This window comes from Chroicocephalus ridibundus, chromosome 2 (genome assembly GCF_963924245.1).
Source record: "Chroicocephalus ridibundus chromosome 2, bChrRid1.1, whole genome shotgun sequence".
Lineage (NCBI taxonomy): Eukaryota > Metazoa > Chordata > Aves > Charadriiformes > Laridae > Chroicocephalus > Chroicocephalus ridibundus.
Window position 1 is genome coordinate 78,936,168 of NC_086285.1, and position 25,510 is coordinate 78,961,677.

Consider the following 25,510-nt stretch of genomic DNA (forward strand, 5'->3'; position numbering starts at 1 on the left):
CACAACTGTGCAGATGCTTAATGAAGCTGACCTGTGATGCATCGATTAACACCAATCAATATCATCCGTACGTTGTCAGTACATATGGATAAAATTATATTAAAATCTTTAAACCCTCAACCCATTTGGTTTTTTGTTTGTTTGTTTCTTTTTCATAAATAGCACATCAGAAAAAAATGCTGTAGTCATGTTTCTGCATAGCCCAGAACAGGCTGCTAAAGGAACCACTCACGTCCCCTAACATCTCACATCACCAATTAAAAAAAAAGAACCCTAAAACAAGTTGCTGAAAAACAAAAATCAACCAAATTCTGAGTAATTATGCAGAAATAATAAACTTAACAGAAATATTTGCTGAGAGATTTAAAAGTAGCCAGCACTATAGGCATATCGGCTTACTAAAGCGAAAGCAAATTTTTAAGTTATTCTCAAGAGTTTCAATCGAATTCAGTAAACAGTATTTTATTCATGACAAAGTATTCACTTTACCCCTTTTGTACGATGACAATGTTATACAAATGCAGATTCAAGATTCACATTTTATATCGTCCCTCTTCCCTCTCTTCTCCCTTTTTTTTAAATACCCACATTTCCTCGATCTTCGCAAAGGCACGTTGTCATGTGGATCTAGACACAAACACAAGCTCTCTCCAAACTACTTCAACCTAATACCAAATCAATACGGATTATTCCCACAATTTATTTTAATCCCAGCAAAATCTTTCTCCTTGAATGCACACATTCCTTGGCACTACTTGGTAGCCGAACACTGCAGCACTGTAGAGTGCACATGTCAGCCCGGAGGTATACTACAACCAAATAAAGCAGCTTACCCAAGCAGAGTGAAATGCACGATGTAAGTAAGCAGCACCAAATTACGAAAAAGCTGTTTGGGATTGTTTGGTTTTTTGTTGTTTTTTCCCCCCCCCCCCCCAGTCAAACTGAACCAAAAATTGTTTCAACTGATTTTTTTTTTTTTTTCTAAAATGGGAACTGAACCTCAACTGTTACCTGAACCAAAGTCTTTGTCGAACCTAATCCAGAACTGAACCAAAAAGAAAATACCTGATTATTGGGTCAAAATAATTGTCTAACAGATAATTTCCCATAGGAAGTCCATTTATCCCACAATTTTACATTTCAAAATTTTGTATTTTTCAGCATGAACTGACTCAGAAATACCAAGGCAGATAAAGAACTATTGATCTCACCAAACTGAACTGACTTGAGTCCGACTCAAAGAAAAACTGACCCGAACCAAACTATTTACTGCTTCTCCATGCTGTTTTACTTGTTTTTTCAACTATTGGTATTTTTTCAAGCACCACAAGCCCATGTTGTTGTACTACAAGAAACACAATTTTGATTTCATTTTAAAATGAATGATATTAAACTTCGCAGTTTTCCCCACAAACATTATTTTAGAGTAAAAGGGAAATGAGGCTAAGCAAACATTTCCAGGTAGCTGCCACCTACATCATTACACAGTTGACTAGTTCTGCTGTTACAAGCAGGGAATTATCAGGTCCTCTTAAAACCGTTCCTTAGTGTTATGATTGTGTCCTGAAAGCCTTCTCTAAAGCACCCACCCTTTCAATACGTAAGCCTCCCAGTGCTTTGAAAAATCCGAATGCTCTTGTTGTCATTAAACAGCAGGTTTGAAAATTTGATCAAGGCAATTGAACTATTATTCATTTACCGGTAATAACATTCTTTTAAAATAATCAATAGAACCAGACTTGGAGTCAGAGCCTGTAAGCGTCAAGATGCCTCTGTAAGTATTTCTAGGATCACAGTGATAATACTCTGTGCAATAAAAGGCAGAAACATTCAAAAAGAACTTACTGCATCATGTGTCTGCATAAGCATTTCTTTCCGGATAGGCTACGGAATAATAAGAGGCATTTCCCTTAATCCATTGAGGATTAATGTTCTCGTTTTTCCCCTCTTAGTACTCTAGAGGAAAAGCATGTTTTTAAAAAGTGTTAAATCTTTCAGATTTTTTTTTATTCACTACCAAGCCTTTTGTAGTCATTATTGAACTACCTAATTTTAACCTGTGGAAAAAACATTTAGTTTGAATGAACCGTTATGTACACGATCATTTTGGACAATTTTGATTCATTCTGCTTTTACAGCAAATTTTACTGAACATACTAATTCTTTCATCAGAATTTCATGTGCAGGCAGTCATTTTCAAGCATCATCCACATACTCACATGCATACATAATTTTGGAAAAAGTGAATGAACATTCCCTCATGACTGTGGGTTTCTTTATGGGCGTTGATGCCTGGTTATCATTGTCTATAAATGTGACGGTAAACCAGATGATATCACCCCACCACCAAACCCACAAGGAACCTGTAGAACCAAAGTGACAGAAGACACTTAACTTACTTGCAAGTAGACCACAGTTGTGCAATAACTGCAGCACACTAATGAACTCAAACCCAGAATTGCTTCATCCCATGATTTCAAAACAAAGACCTTATTTTTCCTTTAAGTGCAATTTAAGATTATGATACTTCTCTTAAGAAAAGCATCATTATGAGACACAAGTAAAAATTTAATAATGACCTGTTATTTATCGGTTAGTTTTCTGACACTATTTTGGCAATAGATCTTGGATTCATCAGCATGACAAAAAGTCTTGCCAGTTCTTTAGTAACACCAGCACTTTCAGAACTAGGCAGCAAAGGTAGCATTTGCCTACTGCTGTTACATGAAATCAAGCTTTCAAGTTCCCAGCCTGAGTTACTGTTATACTAATCTAGATCTGGCTTTCCTTAAATATTGCATGGTCTGTGGGGACCATTAAATATGCAAAAAAAAATAAAAAATAATTATGTGCGTGCAACCCCCTTTTTTTTGGTGTGAAACTCAAAAAGTTTAAAGAAAAATGCCTATTATTTGTACTACATGTCATTTGACTAGTTTATGGACTCATTCACAGTAGCATCCTCACCTGAAGATGCAAACGAAACATGAGCTACCTGGTGTCCATTGCGTATGATTTAAAGAAATGGACTTGAGACTATGAGAACATCAAAATTGTGTTAGAAAACAGAGTATCTGAAACTTGATAAGGACTGCAAACAGAAACCATGAACTAGAACACAGTAAGGTCTGTGATGCTAGAATATGCTGAGCTGAACACAGAGACACTCTCCTAAATGTAGGAACACCAGCATTTCTATGAGGACACACCAAATATATAGGAGACCCGTGGAGCTACCTTCTAGCCCAGATGCACGACAAGCACATGCAATTTTCAACAAAAGTCAGATGATTCAATTCACTACCCAGAAATCACAGCATTTCTGGACAGGTTATGGCCCAGGACACACCGCAGCACACCATTCTGTTACTCAGAAAAGGAGAAGGGCACACACTGCCTAGTTTTAGACCTTGCAGAGAGAGCAGAGGTTTGTCTGTGATACCTGAATGACTACCCCAATCGAGAATGACAGCAAATCACACTACTGGCACTAGTCTATCCCATTCCCTCTTAAAGAAGAGACAGAACACTTCTGCCGTCTCTTACTTTCCCTACCTAGAGGATATCAAAAATCAGTGCAAGGATTTGAGAAAAGGAAGTCACATTCCTGCATAAATGCTTAAAATGAAGTATATCACTGGTACCAACCCTAAACAACAGAGTGCTTAAGACCAGGGAATATTTTCAATTTAGTCCATTTTCAAGAATTATATACAATTTGGGAAATTTAAGAACTGTTCCTGATCTGCGAAGGTGCACAATGTCTCCATTTATCTTGAAGAAGTGCAATACTGCTAACAAAAGATCTTGTATTCCTTTTTACAGTCTGCAGCAAATAGACATTCAGTGTAAGTGAGGCAACCAGGCAACTCAGGTATCCCTAATAGATGCACACATGCCTGCCAGTGACTCAGAATATGGGCATGAGGTGGGGCTGAGAAAGGTGTCAAAACAGCACGCACACGGAAGATTCATAATTTAAATGCAACTGTTTAAAAAAAAATTTACAAGACTTGTAAAATAAAATGTTTATGTGTGTTACTGATGCTTTTGTCTTGTCATCCCGATTTCTTTTAAGTCCAAAATGAGCTCTAAATTTTCCAGATTCACTCTGCCTAGACTTGGGATTACTATAGGATTTTATTTTAAAGTTTCTGGCAAATATTCCCAGCCCACCTATTGATGGATATTGATGCAATGAATAAACACCTTCAATCTCTTTTAATGTAACTTTTTAAATCTAAATGAGGAAAAAATAATTTAAAAAAAGGATGTCAACTGGAGGTCTGAGTTGCTTTGCTGGACAATTTTTACTACTTGTAAATCTATTCACATTTAATGTCATGAAATCAAGCTCTCACCACCAGAAATAAAATTCTATCGACATTCCTGCAGCATTTCTATAGCAGTGGTTCTCAAACTCACATGTCCTAGGGCAAAAATTAAGAGAAAGTGGAGAAAACATGGTATTATATTCTCTCTGTTGGCTTAGTTTTAATCTGTTTTCCCATACCAGAGAGTAACCCTGAAGGGTTTCATGGGAAACCTGCTAACTGTGACAGCTTTTTTTTAACAGCTATCATTCTATATGGATGAGATACAATACACATCAAAATATGCAACTGATATTGCAACATCTAAATAGCATGTGGTATCAGGTTTAATTACAATAAATACTTCTAAAGTGTTTGAGAATACTCATGCTTTTGGACATAGCTTCCATTTGCCAATTGGTGCCTAACAATTAAGTAGAACACATAATTAAATTTTAAGTGTCTATGAAAGGCAAATCCTTGAAAAGGAAATATTTTATCATGGTTGGCAAGGTGCGCACTCATCAACAGCGTGGGAAATGTATAACCGACATTATATACTGCTGTAAGTCCTTGTAACAGAGGTTAAAATCTGCTCAAGAATACCTGCAGTGAGATGAGCAAGGCTGACACAATGCAGTGTGTCCCGATGCTGAGATTTTCAGCTATTTCAAAGTGACACAGATTATGTTTATAACTGGAAGTCTTTAATGCACCCCCAAAAAGTACATAATGCATTTAATGGTCTGAAATCAAACTAACTGTACATGCAATGTTTGTCTGTGTGGCTTTGCTTTGTATTTTTAAATACACCTTTCTGGGAACTTTCAGTAAGGACTTAATGCAATCAAGTCAGAAAAAACTATGTTCGTAAGTTTAAACCAAGCTCTGACCAAATACTCTGGCCCTAACCTTCTCTCTGACCTCAGATAAAGTAGCTTACCTTCCTGTGACACCACTATAAAATCCTACTAGATGATGAACCTTATCAGAGGTGACATCTGATTACATTGCATTTCTCATTTATTTGCTTTCAATGAAGCCTGAACAGTTTATTGAGGAATAATCAGTTGACATTTCCTTCTGCAGTCTTTTTTGAGCTACTAATGGTGGAACTGTCTTATGGTCAATTAGAGTCTCTCTTGTTCAGTTTCCCAAATGACGGAGTGGGTTAATTTCAAATAACCTTCCCAGAACAACATGCACTTTCAATGGACCTACTTTTAAAATACTTTTATTAAATTATGCAAGAGAAAGTAAGTAGAGTTCTAATGAGAGGGAACCGTCAGCCTTTGGGAGAGCTGTTTTAAGAAAAACAGGGGGCACACTGCTGAGAAAATGTTTTAGATACTAAGGTGGGCCTGGTAAGCGTGGCAGTCACAGCATCGTTGCAGCATGCTTCTCCCTGGCAACTGCTGTGTCTATCAGCAATGCCCAAGTGTTGTACACGTACGAGCTGTGTGTATGAACCTCCTCTCAAGTTTCTGTACCTGGTAGAAAATGCCACCCAAAACTTGAAGGTTGCAGAACAAGGCCTGCAGAGCCTCACGTTCTTAGTAACAGCTCTGCAGTGATACTCAGCACTCTGAAGATGAGCTGTAAGCAATTTCTAATGGTTGTTCCTTCACATTCCCAGGGGAACACTGGCATCACTGACATTGGTTTACGCACTAGGAAGTAGACAAAGCAGAATTGCACTAGAGAAATATATATAGTTGAGAGAATTTATGCAAAAAAATGATAGTGAGACACAAGTCCTCAGAAGTTTAGGAAATAATTAGTACAATAACAACTAATAAAATACTAAACATTCGTGACTTCTAGAATATCAACACTGTGAGACAGATTCATTTATGCAACCTACCTCTTGCAATAATGATGTGACCCTTGCTCTTTGTGTGATATTTTTCCTTTCTTGCCTCTGACTATTTCAGAAAGACAACATTATTTAAATTTGAGGGGGAAATGCAGGAGGAAATCTGAGTGAATCACAACAGAATGAAATAATCAGGTAGAGGCAACTGCAAGAAAAAAGCCCCAAGTGACAAAACCAAAAATTACAGAAGTGGTTGGCTGTGGCTGAGTCTCCACATCTGGGGAAACTGTCCTGTGGTATGTTCTCTTGTCCTAGACTCTGGCTAGTATTTCACTTCGTGTTCTCATTTATACATAGGCAAAAAAGCAGAACGGTCACATTTCCCACTGTGTTTTGCCCAGGGATAAATAAATGTAACAAAGGGAAAAAAAACCAGGGAATTAGGCACCTAAACCACATAATTTCTAAAAACCTTACTACAAGTTTATGCATTAGCGAAGCCATAAGAACACTACAGGTGAGCACATGCTCTGACTACTCCATTTCCCACTGCTGACTTCCTTATCTTCCATAACATTTTATTTCAAAGTTTTTGGGCTGGTATTTCATTAGAGAGAAGAAGTCTGCAAATTCTTAGTTTAAGAAACTAACACTGACATCTGCTAATATAACTTGAGAAATGTTAAGAATTACATGGTAAGGCTTTCTAAATTTAGTAGCTTGGACATTTTGTAAAGTGTGTGGATGCTCTGCTTTTTTTTTCATATTTAAAAAGGTTGAAATCAATCATGGAATATAGCAAAAATTGTAACCTACTTTCTTCTCAACGCAGCATAAGCCACAAGGGAGCACATGATTTAATGACAAGAAGATGCACCTGATAAGATAATATTTTGCTCAAGGAGAGATCTGGGTTGCGAATGCAGCTGTTCCAAAAATCTAAACCCACAGGCAAGAAATTACTTAGTTTTTGTACGAGCTATATCCGTAACTATTTAGATAAACTGATGACAGACCCCAGAAAAGTGCATCAGATAGAGAAGTATAGAATTGAGGCTATTTTGAGATTGAAAAGAAAAAAATTCAAGAGATGGTAAGGATTCCCACAAACTATATTTGCAAAGACTGAGTCAAAAATAATTCAATAATGAGACTATTCAACACAACATCTTCCTTCATCAGTGACTCACGTGAGAAAAGTCTCTTTATCCTGATTCAGTTCATGAACATGATTGTTTGTTGCCATATGTGACAAGTTCCGTGGCTCTCAGCTGGACTACCTGCATGCCCATAGCTAAGGGCATGCAGAAATGTTCTCAGCCTTCAGTTCTTATTTCAGAAGTCTGGCACTGCTTTTAAAACACAAGCCCACTCGTATTTTGGTGCGATTACACTGCATTCATACATCAGTATTGGCTAGTACTAGGAAAGTGACACCAGAACTCAAGATTAAAATGACATAAAAATTAGACAAAAAACGTATACTGTGATGTCCTCTGATCAGCACTATCTAGTTAGTCAGGTTCTACATCAGCAGAACTAACTGAATTCACTTATTTTGGAAGGTCAGATCTTTTTCATAGGAAAATGTGTGTACTTAGGTAAAATAGCAGAGAGGCAATTCTGGCGATACCTGGCAATTCTCTCTTATTACAGTCAATATTACCGCAAATCCGTCTGTACAAGTAGACCCCAATGCCCACATATATCCCTACTGACGTTTCACTGCATGTGTAGATAAGAAAACACCTGCATGGATCACTTAGCAGGATCAGTCTCACAGCAGGGAGAAAAAGGCAGTAAGAATGCATGTCTTCAGGACACTGCATGCTTTCTCTGTTGAAACATGCAAACTAAAAAGCATGAAAAGATCTTGGCTTCTATAGAGCACACAACTGTCTGAGCAACTCCTTTTACATTGGCCATGGTACCTTGCCATCAAGTTTTCAATATGTTAGGCAGACGATCCCCGATGATACTAGCCAGCCTGCATTCTTCTCGTCCAGCAAGGAGTCAGCAAGACACAAGGCAACGCTCTGCTGCCTTCTGCTATTCAGATGTACTCATGGGTTGAGAAATTCTGTATTAAATGAAAGAGGCATAGCTCTGCACTGAAAATGTTACACGCTTACGTCTCTCACTTGCAAATTGAGCAGCAGCAAAAGCCCTTAGTATTTCCAATGTTATTAGGCTGACCAAGCTCTTCTCGCACAGAACGTGTGTAGGGAGACTAGCAATTAGTCTCCCTGACCAAAGAAACGAGAAAGGGAAATCTGGCAGATGTTGGCTACATCTCTTTACAGGAGATGCAGAAGAGCAGCTGTTACCGTAGGGATTGTAGGGATTTCTTGTGAAAGTCGGTAGCAGATGTCACCATCTGCTTCTGCCCTTTCTATTAAATAGAGGCAAAAGGGAGACTGAAAGCTTGTTAAAAAAAAAAAAGTAACACCAAAAAACATAAATTCAAAAGATACCTAAACATATTTACAGTGAGTGGGGGAACCCCTCAGCCCCTCCCTCCTGGCAAAACTGTGATCCAGATGCACAATAAAAGCAAAGAACAGTCCCTATTCTCTTTAACTCATGATTTCTTTTCATTTTAATCTTACTACATGTACTTTGACAACCTTCAGCCTGCAATCTAACACCTAGCCATTTCCTTCCCGGCTGAAAGAGATCACAGAAATGAGCAGTTGTATCCTTTCCCTCTGGCTATACAGCAATGGTCTGATGACAACTGCTTTACCAGGGCTGGTATCAGACAAATAAAAATTCCCTACTGAATGATCTACGCAATGATGTCATGTGTGGAGGCAAAGTATTTATTACTTAAGGAAAAAAAAAAAACCAACAAAAAACAAACAAAACTTCTGTTGCATTGTGTCAGGAAACATGCTGTACATGTTTGTACATCTTGGCAGATAAAGATCAGATGAGGCAAGCAATGAAGTGGTTAACCAAATCAGAAAGTTATCTCAGACATCCAAAGGCACATCTTGTAAACCTGAGAAAACTCCCTACACAGAACTGAGGAGAAAAAAAGGGCTTGTCTGGGAAGAAACAAATGACACTGTCAACAACTAGTTTGCTTTCTCACTAAGTAAAGAAGGTATTAGTGAGATCCAGAGCCCAACAAAAGAACAGGAACCTTTCCAATGGTGTAAAAAAGGCTTGGATTGAGCCCCAGCTTTCCTGAAAACTAGACTTGCTAATTGCCTCACTCTTCCACTGTCAAAACCGTCATCTCTCTGAACTGAAATACCCTTCCAGTATTGCTATAGGGCAGACATTTCCACACTGGTAATACCGGGAGCCACATTCAACCACCAGCAGCAACTTGCTGGCCACCATTTCCCCTATTTGGTATCCCATAGTGTTGTCTTCAAAAAACAAAACCAAACAAAAAACCAAACCTAAAAAAATCCAACAGCATTCTGGAAAAGTTTTTTAGGTTTTGTTTTGTTTGTTCCTTTTCGGAAAGAGAGGCCACCTTGTAGCTTACTACCACTGTAGAGAGCATTTTGCTTTCCAGCCAGTTTCATATTTAGACAATAAATAAGCTTCAGAAATGGAAGATCACATTCTCCTTTGGTATTGCCATAAATCAGAAAACACTTGAGCTATACCTGGTAAAAGGTGATGAAAGTAACTGAAGAAACCAGCTTTAGCAAGGTGTACTGCTAATACAGGCCTTTTCCCCAAAGCAAGCAAATTGTGCTTATCTTACATTACCAGACCGTCACTGGAAGTATTATGCCAGAACCCTCAGCTGGCATAAATCAACATGACCCTATTCACATCAGTGCAGCTGTGTTGATTTATGTGAGCTGAAAAGTATGTACTGGTTAAAAAGTGACTGTTTCATCTTCTAAAACTATAAAAGTGACTACGAAATGAAAATTAGTAAGTATAATATAAAGAAAAAATTTGAAAGGAAAGTACTACAGAAAGGCTCAAAGTAGATGTATATTTTCTTAAGATTAGTCAAACATAGCCACTCATTTACTCCATATGACATTTTAGATAATATCCTCTGCTGTCGCATACACACATATCTTGAGTATCGACACAAGTATGTGTGCAATTTAATAATGCTGTACTATTCCCAAATTAAGACGTAAGGCTCAGGCAGTGGGTTCAACCAACCTGGAATTTATCACTGGTGGTTTTTTTAAAGTTACTGTGGCTGTCAGAACATGAAACATCAGACTTAAAAGCAAGCCCAAACAGTGAACTTAAGTGTTCAGATTTGCAGTATGGTGTCACATCTTAAGAACTACTCCTGTTACGGTCTTTCTCTTATAGAGTAAGACAAAAGTAGAAAAATCAAACAAACTTCTCCAAGCCAGCACTTTTCTCAAGCCTTAGTAATTTTCAGAAATAGGAAACCTCTCATATTAGACTTAAGCACTCTTTACCCTTATGAACTCTGTGTAGACTTCCCTATTATTATAGAGGCTACATGAGATTAACTACTGGTGCTCCTTTCTGAGCTAAAACTGAGAAGGCTAAGGAGAGGGATTGGTATTCTGAAATAAGAGGGGTATATTCCTAAATTCCTTTCAAAGGGAAGCAGCTCTTGAGATTAGAAAGTTCTCATTTTCACTAGGCTCATGTACCGCTGCCCCAGCAGTATAATATCTGAAAACCATATGAAGAGAGATCATGAAACAAACTCTTTACAATTGTCTGTTCAATTCAGCCTCAGTGACCGGCTGCTAACAGCCACTCGTCAGACAACTGCAGTTCATCGTCCTTCACCATGAGTACTGAAATACTCTATTTGATCACAGTCCACAACACAGGCTGCCAGGTACCAAAAATGCATTCTCTTCATCCTTACCACTGCCTGGCAGTGTAACACACTTCACAGATGCCTGCCTACAAGAAACAGGAGGATTTGTCTCTTCACAGTCTTTCCCTATAAATACATTCACTGTAGGAAACCTACAGAAATTTTCAGAAGTGCAATTAACACTTCGGATATGGGGAAAAAATATGCACTGTCTGCCGGGACAGATGGACCCTGCACCTCAGCATGCAGCAATGCCACAAACCCTCTGCTCTCCACGGATTCCCGGGCATTACGTTTTGTGCGGGCAAGATGCACGTAGTATCACCATCAATGGGATGTTGTATTTGATCAATTCATAACATTAAACCAATAATGGTATGTAATATTGGAATAAAATATGTATTGTTTTACTTAGGTATTCCCAATCTCTGAAATCAGTAGAATTAAAAAAAAAAAAAGCCAAACCATAAGGCATTTTAAAACTTCCATGTATATTACCATCTCTGCATAGGAATTAGAAATCCCAGTTAAACCCTCTTTTCCTCCCAAAGCACCTTTGCAGTCTTCAAAAACATTAGGAAAGTGATGAATGGCTATTAAGAAACAGCCTCAAAACTACTTTTCTTCCATTGTCTTCTCTGCTTAAATTTTCAGACTTTCTCCCATAAAAACACTAAGCAAATGGCACTGGGCTGCAGTTACAGTTGCTTTCATGGTGTGTACTCCCACTAATGTGAACGGAGCCAAATGAAACCATTTCTAAAACGAGATTCCTGTCCGTGGCACAAGGGGCTTAAAACTGCACCCAGCACATACACACAACCAAAAGCATGGCCTCAGACTTCAAAGCGCAGGCTTGGGTTCTCCACAGGGACGTTGAGTGTGTTGAAAAGAGACTTTGGATTGGCATCTCCATTGCAGCAGTGTCAAAGCTGGAACAAATGTCAGAGGGATCAAAACAGCAGAGAGCACTGAAGTTTTCCTCTTTCAAAATGGCAAGAGCCTATAGAGGAGGAGCACAAATGGTAAACGTGTTCCTATAATTTCCATCTCATCTTGTAGTTCCTTAGTGTTACTAGAAATCATGCCAAGCTAATATCTGTCATTGCATATTCCCTCATTCTTTACGTTGGCCGGAATGTTTTAATTGCATAATGATAACTCAGAGCAACTTGGACATCAGTTTGCAGTGCACCAAGAGTATGTCACAGTGAACTGTTTAAAAGAAAGCAAAGTATTGGGGCTTCTGAATGAAACAATCTAGTGAATTTGATTCTCTTTTAATTTTGGACTTGTACTGTCATCTGCTCCAGTGAATTGATGCACCAACTTCTACCACCAAGTATTTGATGCACCACTTACTGCAAATGCTGCCTACACACTGCACTTGAGGTTTTGCAGCTGTGACTCCCAACGACTGAAATCGATATTTAAATCCTATTGACACTGACTCCTTTTTTCTCCTCTTCTTTTTTTTTTTTTTCCAAGCAGAGTTGCAATTATGGTCTATTTTATATTTGTAAGTACGATTAAAATTATTATATTTTGTGCCAGGCTATAATTTATATAATTGCATTCCTGTAAAACTTGAATTTATTTTTCATTTAGAAACAGCCCACAATAAAAAGCTTCTGCACTGAGAATCCAGTTTTCTGTGTTAATTTAAAGTTTAATTTTAAAGTGTTTTCTACAGTCGCAGCACTTTAAGGGCAGAGGAAAACTGTCATTGTATAAGAGACTTTTAATCAACCGTGGACTCTTACTCAAACTATATGCCAGTATTAATTGTTCATAAAGTACTGCAAGAGGAAAAGGGGTGATTATGTGGAATTTAAGCTGTGTTGCTATTAAGGATTAAACAGAAAGGCATTTTAAAGCCATGTGTTAAAAACCGTCTTGTCAGAAGGTATGGGCCATAATCCATAATTTTTTCGAAAGATACCAGGCTGCACTCATTAGTCTTATGAATTTAGAGGGTCTATTGTTTTTGCCTCTTAATTTGACATTTATACATAAATAAAAACCTTGCATACAAGTCACACCTGAAATTGCATCTGTTACGCAGTTGCCCACCAAAATGTTTAGAAAACCTGCCTTTTAGTGTGTCACTCTAACACTTTAGCCTTAACTTACCATCAAGAGGGAAAGAGAACTCACAGGTGTTACGTTATTGCAGTCTCTTGAGAGCACTGATACTCAAAATCAGCTACACAAGCCTCCCTTCAGCATCAGAGGACTACGAAATGCAGCAAGATGCTTGAAAGAGAGAGCTGCTGTTCTGCAGGTTCCAAGACTGCCATGAGCAGGCTACGAGTCATGACACCCTCCCTGCAGAATTTTGGCAAGTTTAAATGAAACCTGTGGATGCATTGTTTCATTTTTCCGGTCAGAGGTACGCAAAGTTGGGAAAAGTTTCACACGGGTTTTTCTAACCTCTCCTGGGGCTTTCGTGATTGAAGAGAATGCCGTTCACAGCAAAGAGATTGTAGGCCTCTCTGAAGTTCACCACAATCCAGTAGGCATACAGCTTTGCTGCCCCTAAAAAGTAATTTTAAAGCGTTACGTATATCCACTCTGCTCATACACAGCTCAGACACACGCATACACACCTCTCTCATATGCCGGGTGAAGTCCAATATTCAACAGCAGAATGCATTAGAATTTGATTCATTCCCTATATGTGTTGACATTTCATATGGAAAAAATATCCAGCAGCTGAATGGGAAAATACTCCTTTTCTGTGCAGCCTCTGAACTGGCCAGGAGGTGTTAGGGCACTTTCTCACTTGTTTTCTTATGCACGCTCAAGCATAGCACTTTTTCTTTTACAATATAATTAACACAGCCAGAGCGTGTGAAATATGCCACTGTAGTGACCTCCGCTAATAAAAAAAAAATAAAATTACTTTGGAGGAATAAAAGCGAAAATCTGGTGCCTTAACACTCAAATTGATTTGAAACTTTATCACCAAAGGCCTCCATGCACATTGCTTTAATAAGTGTTTCGAATTTCACGCGAGTTCATGAAGGAAGAAGTGAGCTCTTGGGAGTTTTTCATTTAGGCAACAAAAAATATGAAACCTTATCACTTCAGTGGTCTCCCACAAGCCTTTGTGAAGGAAGAGCCGCCCTTCCCCCCCTCTCTGCAAGAGCTCTCAACCTCTGAGCTGAATGAACACGGTCTTGTGAAGTGAGACGCTAGTTTCCAACCCCCGGGCAATGGCAGCAAATACTTTTTATATAGTAATTCATAAAGGTATGCCTCTCGACATGTCTAGTCACTTTAGCTCTATCGTCATTCTCATCTCACACCCAAATGACTTCAGCCCTGAGACATGAGCGGGGAGAATAGACAGACAGACAGACACTCCACACAGGCATCAGCAATCCTCACCGTAAGGCGATCTCGGGTAAAAAGGGGTGGTCTCCTTTTGCGGGATTTCTTGCACTTTTCCAAAAAGTTCACTGGTGGAGGCTTGGTAGAACTTCACAGAGTTGATAAGGCCACAAGTCTTAATAGCATCTAGGAGCCGTAAAGTGCCAACCCCATCAACGTCAGCAGTATATTCTGCTAGGTCGAACGAAATCTTGGGGAGAGGAAGAAAAAAACATCATCAATTTTACTAGGGGAGCCAGAACATGCCGTGATCATGTACAACCAAAGTAATACATCACTTGTCACAGACCATCTAGACACTTTTGTACAGAATAGATGCTCAGTTTACAAAAGTACCCTCAAAGGATTTCTAAGAATAAACAAGTACTTCCATAAATAGCAGAACCAAAAGACTGGTGTTCCCTGATCTCTCTCTCAGGATTATTTTCCCATGTGAAGTAAGGGGTAAGCCTCCCATGGGCAGGAGCATTATCAGGCTCTCTCTCATCCCCACAGCTGCCAATTTTCACAATATTCACTTGGGCTTAATATCTTTGACACACTTGAATTTGGATAAAATTATCCAAAATATATTTAAAACAAATACTAGGTTAGACAGACAGCATGACTACATAAAGATTTATTAAAAAAACCCACAAACTTTAAACACGGTCCAAAGTTTTGTAATTTAAACACACATCAAAATGGAGAGAAGACTAGAAATATCTGCTATCAAATGAGACTCTCAACACCACCTGACTAAGGTGTACCAGAGTTGTGGCTTTTGCACAGAGGTTAGGGGGATGATGAAGTGGGAGAGCAAGTGATGAAGTGGAGGCATCCAAAAGAAAGCAGCCATCTCCCCCAGCTAACGTATCCTTCAAAGTATGATAATGAACTCATGTGCGCTGCTGGGCCAAGTCTCCTCTTTCTCTCCCCGCTCCGGTAGTTCTCCGTTATCTTTGCAATGAGCTTGATTGTGGCATAGGCCACAAGACATGCTTGAGTCTAAGCTTTCAGAGTGTTTAAAAAAATATATTAATTATATTCCTTGCAGTTTCAGAAGAAAAATAAAAACTGGGAAAAGTTAGCTGAAGGTAAGAGATGCGTTGTGACCATCCCAATCTGCGGGCAGTAGAAAAAATGCTCGGACAGGAGTTGACTCTGCTTGCTTGATGGGTACAGGCTGGTTGCTCGGACATGCGATCAGAGCTCCTGGAGTCTGAAGAACTTTCTTCCACCAGTGCCCATCGAAGAGACACATTCCTCCTTCCTTCTACATCCTCTCTCCAACCCAGGATTTTGCTTCTGTATGGCAGCTTTAAAAAAATGTTTCCTGATTATACTGCCAACATCATAAAAACTGAAAGGGGAATGGACCTGTAGAGCAATTTCTTCCATCTCTCGGACCCAAGGAAGAACTATTCTACCAGCGTCCCCTCTGACTGACAAACAACTTTCAGGAACAAGCTCTAGAGTGATGGCAACGTTACAGTCTCTTTACATGATCTAGGCTAGAGGTTAGTGAGACACCACCGAAGTCAGACACTACAAACGTATGATCCCCCCCTTCGTTAGTCTTCAGTGACATGGTAACTACTAATGGAGTAGAGGGTAAATGACCATAGCTGGACAAGCTGTGCTATCACAGTGAAATCAGTGGGAAACCTCTCACCAGGTATTTTTTCAGGCTCTGTGCAGATTCAGACAGATAGCCCTGTATAGACTTCTCCTGTTAAGCCACTTTCCCTATTCAGTAATCACTAGAGGTTTAAGGCTTATTTACACAGCAGATGAAATAAAAATAATTAGATTAATTTGAATTTGCACTTATGGTTAATTCAACACAGATATGAAATAATCTAAATTGTGTTACTGTGCTCCAAAATAAAAATGTTCTCACATAGTTTTGATCTGAAATGGCTAATGCTATGAACGAAAACAAACTTTACTTTTTAATTTTTTTCAACCAAAATGAAAAAAAAAAAAAGAAACCAGATACTTTGGCTTGTTAACCTGGTATGACCCAGCTGAAATTGAGCACTGATCTACTAAGAAGTGCTGAGCATTTTTTGTTTTAATCCATTTGGCACAAAGATGACAGCCACTTAAGGTCTCTCGGCTTCGCTGTCAGAGTAACTCTTGGGAAAACATCTTAATGAATAGGTGATGCAGTCAATAATGCACTAATGAACATAAATTAGTATATCTACCATATGGCTAGCACCTTCACATACTCACTGTAACATCCTAGCTCTCTAAGTAGAGGCAAAACCCTTACTAATTGTAGCAGAACTAGGAATTTACCTATATTAAAGAACTGTTTCCAACAAAAAAACCTGCTAAAAACATCAACCCAAAATGCATACCTTTGCTTACATGTTCTATGAGGGTAAACGGCACATGTAACTGAGGTGGTCTTAAATCAGGAGATTCCAGATTACGAAACTTCTTAAGCAGCGTGTGCAATGAGCCTGCGGCAGCAGTACCAGGGACTGCTCTCCTTGGCTGATGCAGAGACCAGTTTCACAAGAGATGCTTTTCCCTATTGCCTTATGAATGACCTCAGTCTTCACCTAGAAAAAATCACTCCCTGGGGTGTGAGGTAATTCTGCCTCCGCGCTGGCTGGGTCTGAGTGTCCCCGAGCAGAAACCGCCAGCTTTGTGCCTATTTGGTGGTTTTGTAATGCGGACTATTGTTCACCAGGGACAGGACTCAGACCACTAAATCCATTTCATTTTGGAGTGCAGGTTAGACTAGAATGGCATTCATGAAAATAAAAAATGGTTTTATCCACTAAAACCTCCAACACCAAAAACATAGGACTGTTAAGACTGTAGGGCATTATCATGGCAAATACAGATAAACGCACACTGGATTCTAATTCAGAGTTAACAACGTAAAGGAGTTTGATAAAATACTGGATTGATTAAGCAGTTACAAATGAAGCAGGGCAGAACAGGAAAAACTGCTGAGTTATCCATTACCACATTATTTCCCTCTCCTTATGCGTATTTATCTTGTGCAAGACCAACAGGAAGACCAAAGTAAAAATAAATAAATAAATAAAAATAATGCAGGGACCTCATTAAGAAGGATGTGCAATAGAGAACTGATATGCACGCACAACACAAAAAAGGCCAGGGTCTGTGTTATAGAAACAAATATTGAATCAGATTCAATAAATGTTACTCACAGAAATAATCTTGGCTGGTGCACTGAGCTCAGAGAGGCTACCTGAGAGAGTAAAAACTTCATGGAAATTACTGTAAAGGCAGGTGTAGGAAGGCTAAAACCAAGCCACGCTTTCTGAAAGATTAAACACTTATACAGGGGGGAAAAAAGAGTGTAGGTGATGAGTTTGGATGACCTTAGATGGGAGTTTTCAAACAGTCTAATTTACGACAACTATCTTAAGTGTCTGAATTAGAAAGCTCATCTCCCTAAAAACGACAGTGAGGGAGAGCAGAAAGCCTAACAGAGATGCTCTTGACTGCTTTGGAGTAACTATATACGCACTAGTTTAACTTAGCTACCTAAGACAGATGCTTCATTCTAACTTCAAAAATCCAAAACTATCAGTTACTGTCAACCATGTAAAGCAAGCCATGCAAATAACTTTTTCTGAAGACAACACCGGGAGTTTTTGTAACAACTGGAGTAGAGGAAAGAAGCTTCTTTGCCTGGCAGAAACTTTAAACCTGAAAGTTTTCTCAAAGAGTATCGAAGGCATGGATCCAATACTTCTTTGCCCCCTTTGGACAGACTTTGTGACAAAGGGAAAGTGTAACGTACCAACAAAACAGAGACTGTCTACTTGGAACGTGTTAGCCTGAGTGCCCTGGCACTCCCTTCCCACGTACAATGGGGACAGCATGCTTTTGGATTTGTCATAGTTGTTCTCTGGAGGTACTGCGAATGCATACGTTTCAGATGTGTCTATTTATTCCATTCAGGAAGTAGTGATAGTGGTGTATCATTAGCAGAGGACAGAACAACATGGAGACACTTAAATCCTTGGCTAAACGTACTTCAGTTCCAGGTTTTCAGCCCTGAACACCTTGCAGAATTGGCTTAAAGAATAAGAAAAAGGAATTCTTTCGTACATAGGACTTCTATATACTGAGTATATTCATCCCTAATACAGCATATTTCAAATATCTTCTTGGGCAAGTATAAATTTCCACTGCAAGGCTTACTCATAAACATGATAAAATTTTCTTGAGAAAAGCATGGTTTCATTAGTTGTGTCCTGTGATTCTAGGAATGTTACAATACAAATACACTGAAACACATTATGGCTCTTCTTTCACACAGTTCCAAGAATGACAATGAGTTTTGTGAACTGGTTTCTACCTTTTGAATTTGAACTCTTCCCCCCGCCCATTTCTTTCTTTCTTTCTTTCTTTCTTTCTTTCTTTCTTTCTTTCTTTCTTTCTTTCTTTCTTTCTTTCTTTCTTTCTTTCTTTCTTTCTTTCTTTCTTTCTTTCTAATGGCCAGATTCAATCTTTTCAAGAGATTTGAATTTAATAGAGCAATGTTAAATATGATGTTTCCCAACTGATTATTCAAAACCAAGCCTAGCAAGATCTTTAACAAGATTTAAAAGCTTACTGAAAACTATCTAAATGAAAACATATGGGTCTTACCCTCCACAAGAACACATTCCTATCATGTCTACAAGTACTATATACAAGCCTGTGGACTTAATAATACTTGCTTCTGACCAACGCGTTGTCAACTGTGGTGATACTCTGAAAAAACGTATCAATTTAGCACACACACAGGTTTGGCTTTGCGAAATACTGCTTTGTTTTGTCATTTAGAACAATACAACTGATGGTCTGCAATCATATTAACTATTAGCTTTCAATCAAAAATAGCGTGTACTAGCAGAACATGTTTCAATGCTCTACCGAAGGAATATAAATAATGATTTGAAATTTCATCTCCTTCTTACAGCCTTCTCTGTTTCAGAAGATGGGATTCCTCAAAGGCTGGTGTTATGAGAGGGAAGCTCATGTGAAGGCCCAGAAGGAAATAGGATAATATAAATGTAAATTATTATTCCTTCACTGTAAAAGCAAAGGTGGCTAACCTAACTCTAACATTAAAATAGGCATTTTTGCTCTCTTGAAAAAACTTATAGTAGATTCTTTAGATTTGTATCAGGTCTCTCTAAGCATTGAGAAAGGTTTACACCTGAGAAGCAAGTCACGAAGTGGAAAAACTGCTCAGAAATGTTTCAAGTCTCACAAGTATCACAGCAGTTACTTTTTTGTATTCTTTAAAATCAATTCTGTTTGCTTTGAATATTCAGTGTGCCTTCCACTGCCAATAAAAACCACTGGGATCACTTATATCATCTCAGTAAACAAACTGCTCAACCCCTAGGAACAGACATTTAAAGCAAAACATTCCAGTTGCTAAATCTAATACAGACTATGGGCCAAGCATTCCTATAAAGTCCTAACACATTGGGGAAAAAAAAATACTAGGGATTTTAGGAAATACAAAGAATTTAGGGGATTTGGGGGGTGTCAAGAGGACAGGGAAGAACCTATATATATACAAAAATGTCAGGTAACCTTCCAGGAGAATATGACAATTCCTCTCCCCCCCAACCCCTTAAGTCATAATGAATGCTTAACTCATTGCCCTCTCACCCAATGAAAGAAGTAGTTGCAAGATACCAAAATCCCCCAAACAACTATATATTTTTTGTTATATAGAAAAATAATCAATTCAATAGCTCTGAACCGCTTATTATTAAGCAACACTCTTGATATCTTAAAGCCCTATTCAACTTTTTAGCTAAATAGAAATTGACTGAAAAAACAATGACTAGAATTTCAAATAAAAGGAATACGCCTTTTGTGGATTTATCTTCTTTCCTATTTCTTTCCCTGTCCTCTCATAAATAAAACAGAAAAAATAAAGTGATTTGTATTAAATCAGACTAATTTGAAAACATGATTGTAAGCAGAGAATTAGCAAGAAAGAATTTTGTAAGTGGAAAAATTTTTTCCTAAAATTCATGTTAACCCAAGCTATTCACAATACTGCTGTAGCAAGAGCTCTTGGATAACTTGGATTTTCAAGTTATTTGTGATGCAAAGGAATAAGCAGTGCAGATGATAAAAGACCTGTTTCTCTGCTAGAGACTATGTAGAAGCCCTGGTGGTTGACTTCCACTGCAGTTCTGTCATACTCTGTACTGCAGGCTGAGTCACCGGAAAGACCTCATGAAGTGGTCTGAAGTTTGCTTTTGACACCAGTGGGCCAGTATTTCACTTTCACCCCTAAGTGAGAAGACCCAAACCGAAGTGCAAAAATAAGCTATTTGCTGTTTAGTGATCTTAAAATGATCTTCATGTTCTATCACCTGCCATAAACCGCAACAGACTCTGCTTCAGGAGCCAGCTCAGTCTTACACAAATAGCCCCGAAGTGGTTTTCATTACACACAAAAAAGGGGAGCTTGAATGTAAACCTGTTGATCGCCCCAAACACAGACACATGCCTTTGCACCCTCAAAAGGAGCACAAACGAGGGATGAAGCAGAGCTGAGCTCATTCATGGCTCCTCACTGTTCATTTCTCCAAGCATATTGAGATCCGGGAAATGTGGGGGCGATAAAGGGGTGGAACGAAGCCGAAGCTTCACACCAAAAATGTGCTTCTAAGTCTGAAAAAAAATTACTCAGGATAACAACAAGAGCAAAAATATGCATCACCTTCCACTATGTCCCCAAGGGTCAGGCCCTGCAGAATCCAAAAGCAGCTACTACCTTTCACCTCCATGAGCACTAAAAAGTTCATGAACGGCCAGTTCTACTCCTATTGCCCACACAAGATGCAACAGGAGTGATGCTAGACTGCTTGAAGTCCCCAGCTATCTTGAACTGCCCCACAGTAGAGCCTTCCCTTAGGGCAGCTACTTTCTTTGTGCAGCTAAAATACTCAAGGATGTGGGGCAAGCAGCCCCTCACATACTCCACAGTCTATGTCCGTATGGCAAGTTCTGACGGTTTGGCTTGAGTAAGTTTTTCTTATAACTCTCCTCCTGATTAATTTCAAGTTCTTGATACAAACTCTCTGAAGTAATTTTTAAAGAGAAATAGCTTAGCATTATTAAAACAGGTTTCCTTTTTCCCTCTTAAGAGTAAAAACTACTACTTGATTTTTGCTGGGGAAAAAAAGAGAAAGATAAAATCCAACACAAAGCAGAGAATACACATGGAGAAATACTCCCTGAGTAGTTAAGGCTTTATATTTATCAAACTAGTAGGGGTTGATAGTTGAATTCATTATTCAGTTTGTTTAACAAGTGCCTCCTCAGGGTTCCCTGGCAAACCACAGGTGTAGTTGTAAATCCAGCTCGTGAGGTCATCACATTCACCTGTGCCTTCAAAGCAGCCCACTGGTAGATGCCTGACCAGTTAAAAGGTATAGAAGAACCACCATTATTTTTAAAAATTTGAATGCCACAATCCTTAAATTGGAGTATCCATTCCCTTTGAGATCCATTTTAACAAAACAAAATCTCCTACATCCTGTACAGTTGTCTTGGCTGCTGACTATTGATTGAAAGGTGTGTTTCGGAACAGATATCTAAATAGAGACAATTTGTAAATTGTTTATTCTTCTGTTTCTTGGCTAGCTAAGTCAGTGGATTAATTTCACAGACTGGATTAAAAGAGAGTTGCCCAGAGACAGGTCAAAAGGCAGTGGACATAAGTTGAAACATGAAAAATTACAATTAGATATTAGGAAAAAAGGGTTCACAACACAGGTAGTCTAACACTGAAACAGGTTGTGCAGAGAGGCTGTGGCATCTCCACCCTTGGAGATACTCAGAACTCACTCAGACATAGCCCTGAGCCACCTGCTGTGAGCTGGCCCTGCTTTATGGAAAGAGTTGGTCCAGGTGACATTCAGAGATTGCTCCCAAACTAAATTATTGCACAATTTTAAGAAGACACAGAGATAGGGTTACAGCAGTGTGTTTCAATGCTCAGACACACAGCACCATCCAATGAGTAGAAAGCGGATGTACAGTGTGCAAGGACGAAGCCTGATCTTGTAGAAAATCAAAGATCTCTACAGAGGGAGTGAAGAGTTGTTCATAGCAGCTTTTCGGAGACACATAGTCCAACTTGCTATTCATCATATCTCCTCCACAAAGGAGCTTCAGATAGAGGAATGCTCAGATCTGATAGTAAGAAAAATACCAAAGTGGAGGAGGAGAAGGAGGAGGGATATCACAGAACATGAGATTCAGTATGGCCATAAACCTTTGTCACAAAAATGTAACCTCCCCATTAGTTTTGCTTATCTTCTCATCCATTTGTTATTAATTTGATGGAACTGGGGAGTTGTCAGGGTTATGTGATGCAAGGGATTTATCTTGCAGAACAATCTCTAACCCACTGTTCAAAGTCTTTAGTTTCAAATTACACAGATCAGAAAAGAAGCTTTTAAAAAAGAAGCGTTGCTTCTTTATTAGTTTTCAGCAGGATTTTGTTCAGGGACAGTTTCAACAATATACACGTTTACCCGAGTCTTTAAGTGCAAGGCACAGGCAGCAAAGTCAGGATGGGCTTCGATGTTTCAAATTTTGTGGCTTCAATGGCTAGTGACACTATAATACCCTAAAAGCTTTCTTACGCACTGAAGTCCAGCTGTGCCAGAAGCTCTGAATGCTATTTAGTAGAAAGACAAAAAGGGGTAACTTGCAGAGTCACTAGAGAACGTTCAAAGGGAGATGTAAAAAGATAGCCAATTCATTTTGCTTTATATGTACCAGGGGAATAGAGAGCTATGAATAAAATGCATGCAGGGAATGCAGTCACTTTGGAAGAAATAGCACCATTTTTACTCCTTTTCACATGTAAAGAAATTAATTGAAAACATACAGGTTATTAAAAATTCTAACATGACAACTAGGTTATAGTATTCTTTTTTTCTTTTTTTTGTCTTTACTTCTCATGCTTTTTGAAAAAGTTTTATCCTTGATTCCTTGATGCTTTCAGAACACGTAGAAAGATGCTTTGCACAGAAGTGATAAAACCTCATCACAAGCAAAAAGAAAGAAGAGAGAAACAAAACCCACAGAAACCAACAAACTTTCAACACTTGATGATTTTGACAGACTTTCGCTGGATGGCAATATATATATATTGAATTAAAGTAATAATCTACTATTGTACAGGTTTATTGACAACAAATAGTATCTCCTCTCTTTTCCTTCCTAGCCAACAAGACTGCAAAACATGACTCAACACAACGGACCCTCCCAAATGTTGATATACAACTTTTGCGTTGCCTAGAAGCTAGAATTACCGCAATGCTTTGCAAATGAGTACCTTGCCCGACTCTCTTGTAACTCCTACTGGTGCATAAGGTAAAATTTCTCTAGGTTTATGGGCCCGGCCAGAAGCCTTGCTTTTGACACCAGAGCAAAATTACATCTTTTCAGCATTTATTATTATAACTTAAGATGATTACTTCTCAGACTGCAGTCCCTCATGCCAAATGACACAGTTTTAGAAAACTTAGAAGCAATTCAAACAACTGTTTCTCAGGTACCCCTGAAGTACCAAAAATGCTCCTCCTTCCATGAGGAAATAAAATATTTCATATATGGATTTTTGGCAAATTTGAATATGGACTAGGGTGGGTCTTTTTTCCTTATAAGGGCATTTAGTCTAGAAATAAAATTTACTGGAAAAATGCATAACTTTCATAAAATAATTTCTCAAATTTTTCATATTCAAGTAAGCACAAATTTAAAACTTTCTATAAAATTGCAAACTTTTTTTAACAATTTTTTTTTTTGTGTTACCTTTCCCCCCCTTCCCCACACATCAGCTACCGACAATCCTCTGAGCAGTTCTCCAAGTTATCTTTTCTTTATTTTGGGTTTGGCTTTCTGTGCTATATCCACATAGTAACTGATGTAGCACAGCTATCATGATAACAAGATAAGAAAAAACACTGACTGCTGGTTAAGTCCTATAAGTCATTCTGATGAAGCTGAGCACACTCTGAATGAAGCATCTGTAGAGATATGACACATACTTCATAAAAAAAGCCACACTTTCTGTAACGTTTAACAAAAGCTTCTACCTCTCACTGTATGGAAATCTCTAATTTTTCATTTTCTAAAATGAAAAGCATTTTCTCCTCCTCACAACAATAATTAATTGCTGTCTCCTTCCTTACAGCTAACTGGGGGTTGAAAGAGCTTCCCCACTTCACAGGGATATTGCAAGAAAAAATGAATTAGATGAATATGCATGTATTACTTGCTAATGGGACCATAAACCAAATTAGACCGACTACCGAAAAATATGCCTGACTCAGCCTTTCAATTTGAAAGCTAAGGGTACAGACACAGCCAAGACACTGCAAGAAAACATGTTACTATTTCTCTATGGAGCTGAGGTAACCCTATCTGGAAGCACTCTTAAGCCACAGCAAATGTAAGATAATGCAATTTATCATAGCTCTCTTCTATCGTCAGCTACTCTAAAATCAAATCACTTCATTCATCACAGCCTAAGAGCGGACAGGTACCTCAGCTCTGACCACACATTGCAGCTTGTGACGTTGTGGTGCTTTGGTTGTGGCTGAGCTTTCAGAACAGCTAGGACTTCAGGGAGACAAATGAGAACATGAAGTTTTGAGGAAATAAATAAGCATGCAGATACACCCACGCACAGAACAAAACATGACGTCTTGTCTTGGGCACAACTACCTAGGCAACATCCTCTGGCCTGAAGTACCTGGGTGGGCAGTGCAGAGCTCAGAGTCCGACACCTGCATCAGTGTGGCAAAGGAGATGCAAAGTACTCCACCTCAGCAGGCAAACGACGTCTGCCTCCGTTCATGCACTCAGTTTACTCTTAAAATACTAAAGTCATGTTCTTCACAAAGACACCACCCTTGGAGAAAAGTACTATAAAAACACATCTTCTAAACAAATGCCATCACTTCAGAACTATTTATTTCTGGTCCACTCAGTCTTCTCTGTACATCCAAATTCTCCCCTCAATTGCCATGGCTACTAAAAGCGATTGGGAAAATGCTACACCACCGCAGCCCCAGTTCTACCTTCTGGTTTGCCATAAAGGAACCAAAACCTACATCAACTCCTCCTCAGGTAGAATGTTTTCACCATACCTCAGACTTCTATGTAATTTATTTC

The 25,510-nt window shown here is 38.8% G+C and overlaps 1 protein-coding gene across 1 annotated transcript in view; it reads right to left on the reverse strand.

Annotated features, from left to right (window-relative positions):
- Positions 1-25,510, reverse strand: part of GMDS (GDP-mannose 4,6-dehydratase) — a 427,838-nt gene that overhangs the window by 245,245 nt on the left and 157,083 nt on the right. The window contains exons 5-6 of the mRNA XM_063326011.1: positions 14,318-14,510; positions 13,358-13,462 (exon numbers count right to left, since the gene is read on the reverse strand). Of these exons, the coding sequence (XP_063182081.1) occupies positions 13,358-13,462; positions 14,318-14,510 (298 nt within the window). The remainder of the gene's footprint in view (positions 1-13,357; positions 13,463-14,317; positions 14,511-25,510) is intronic.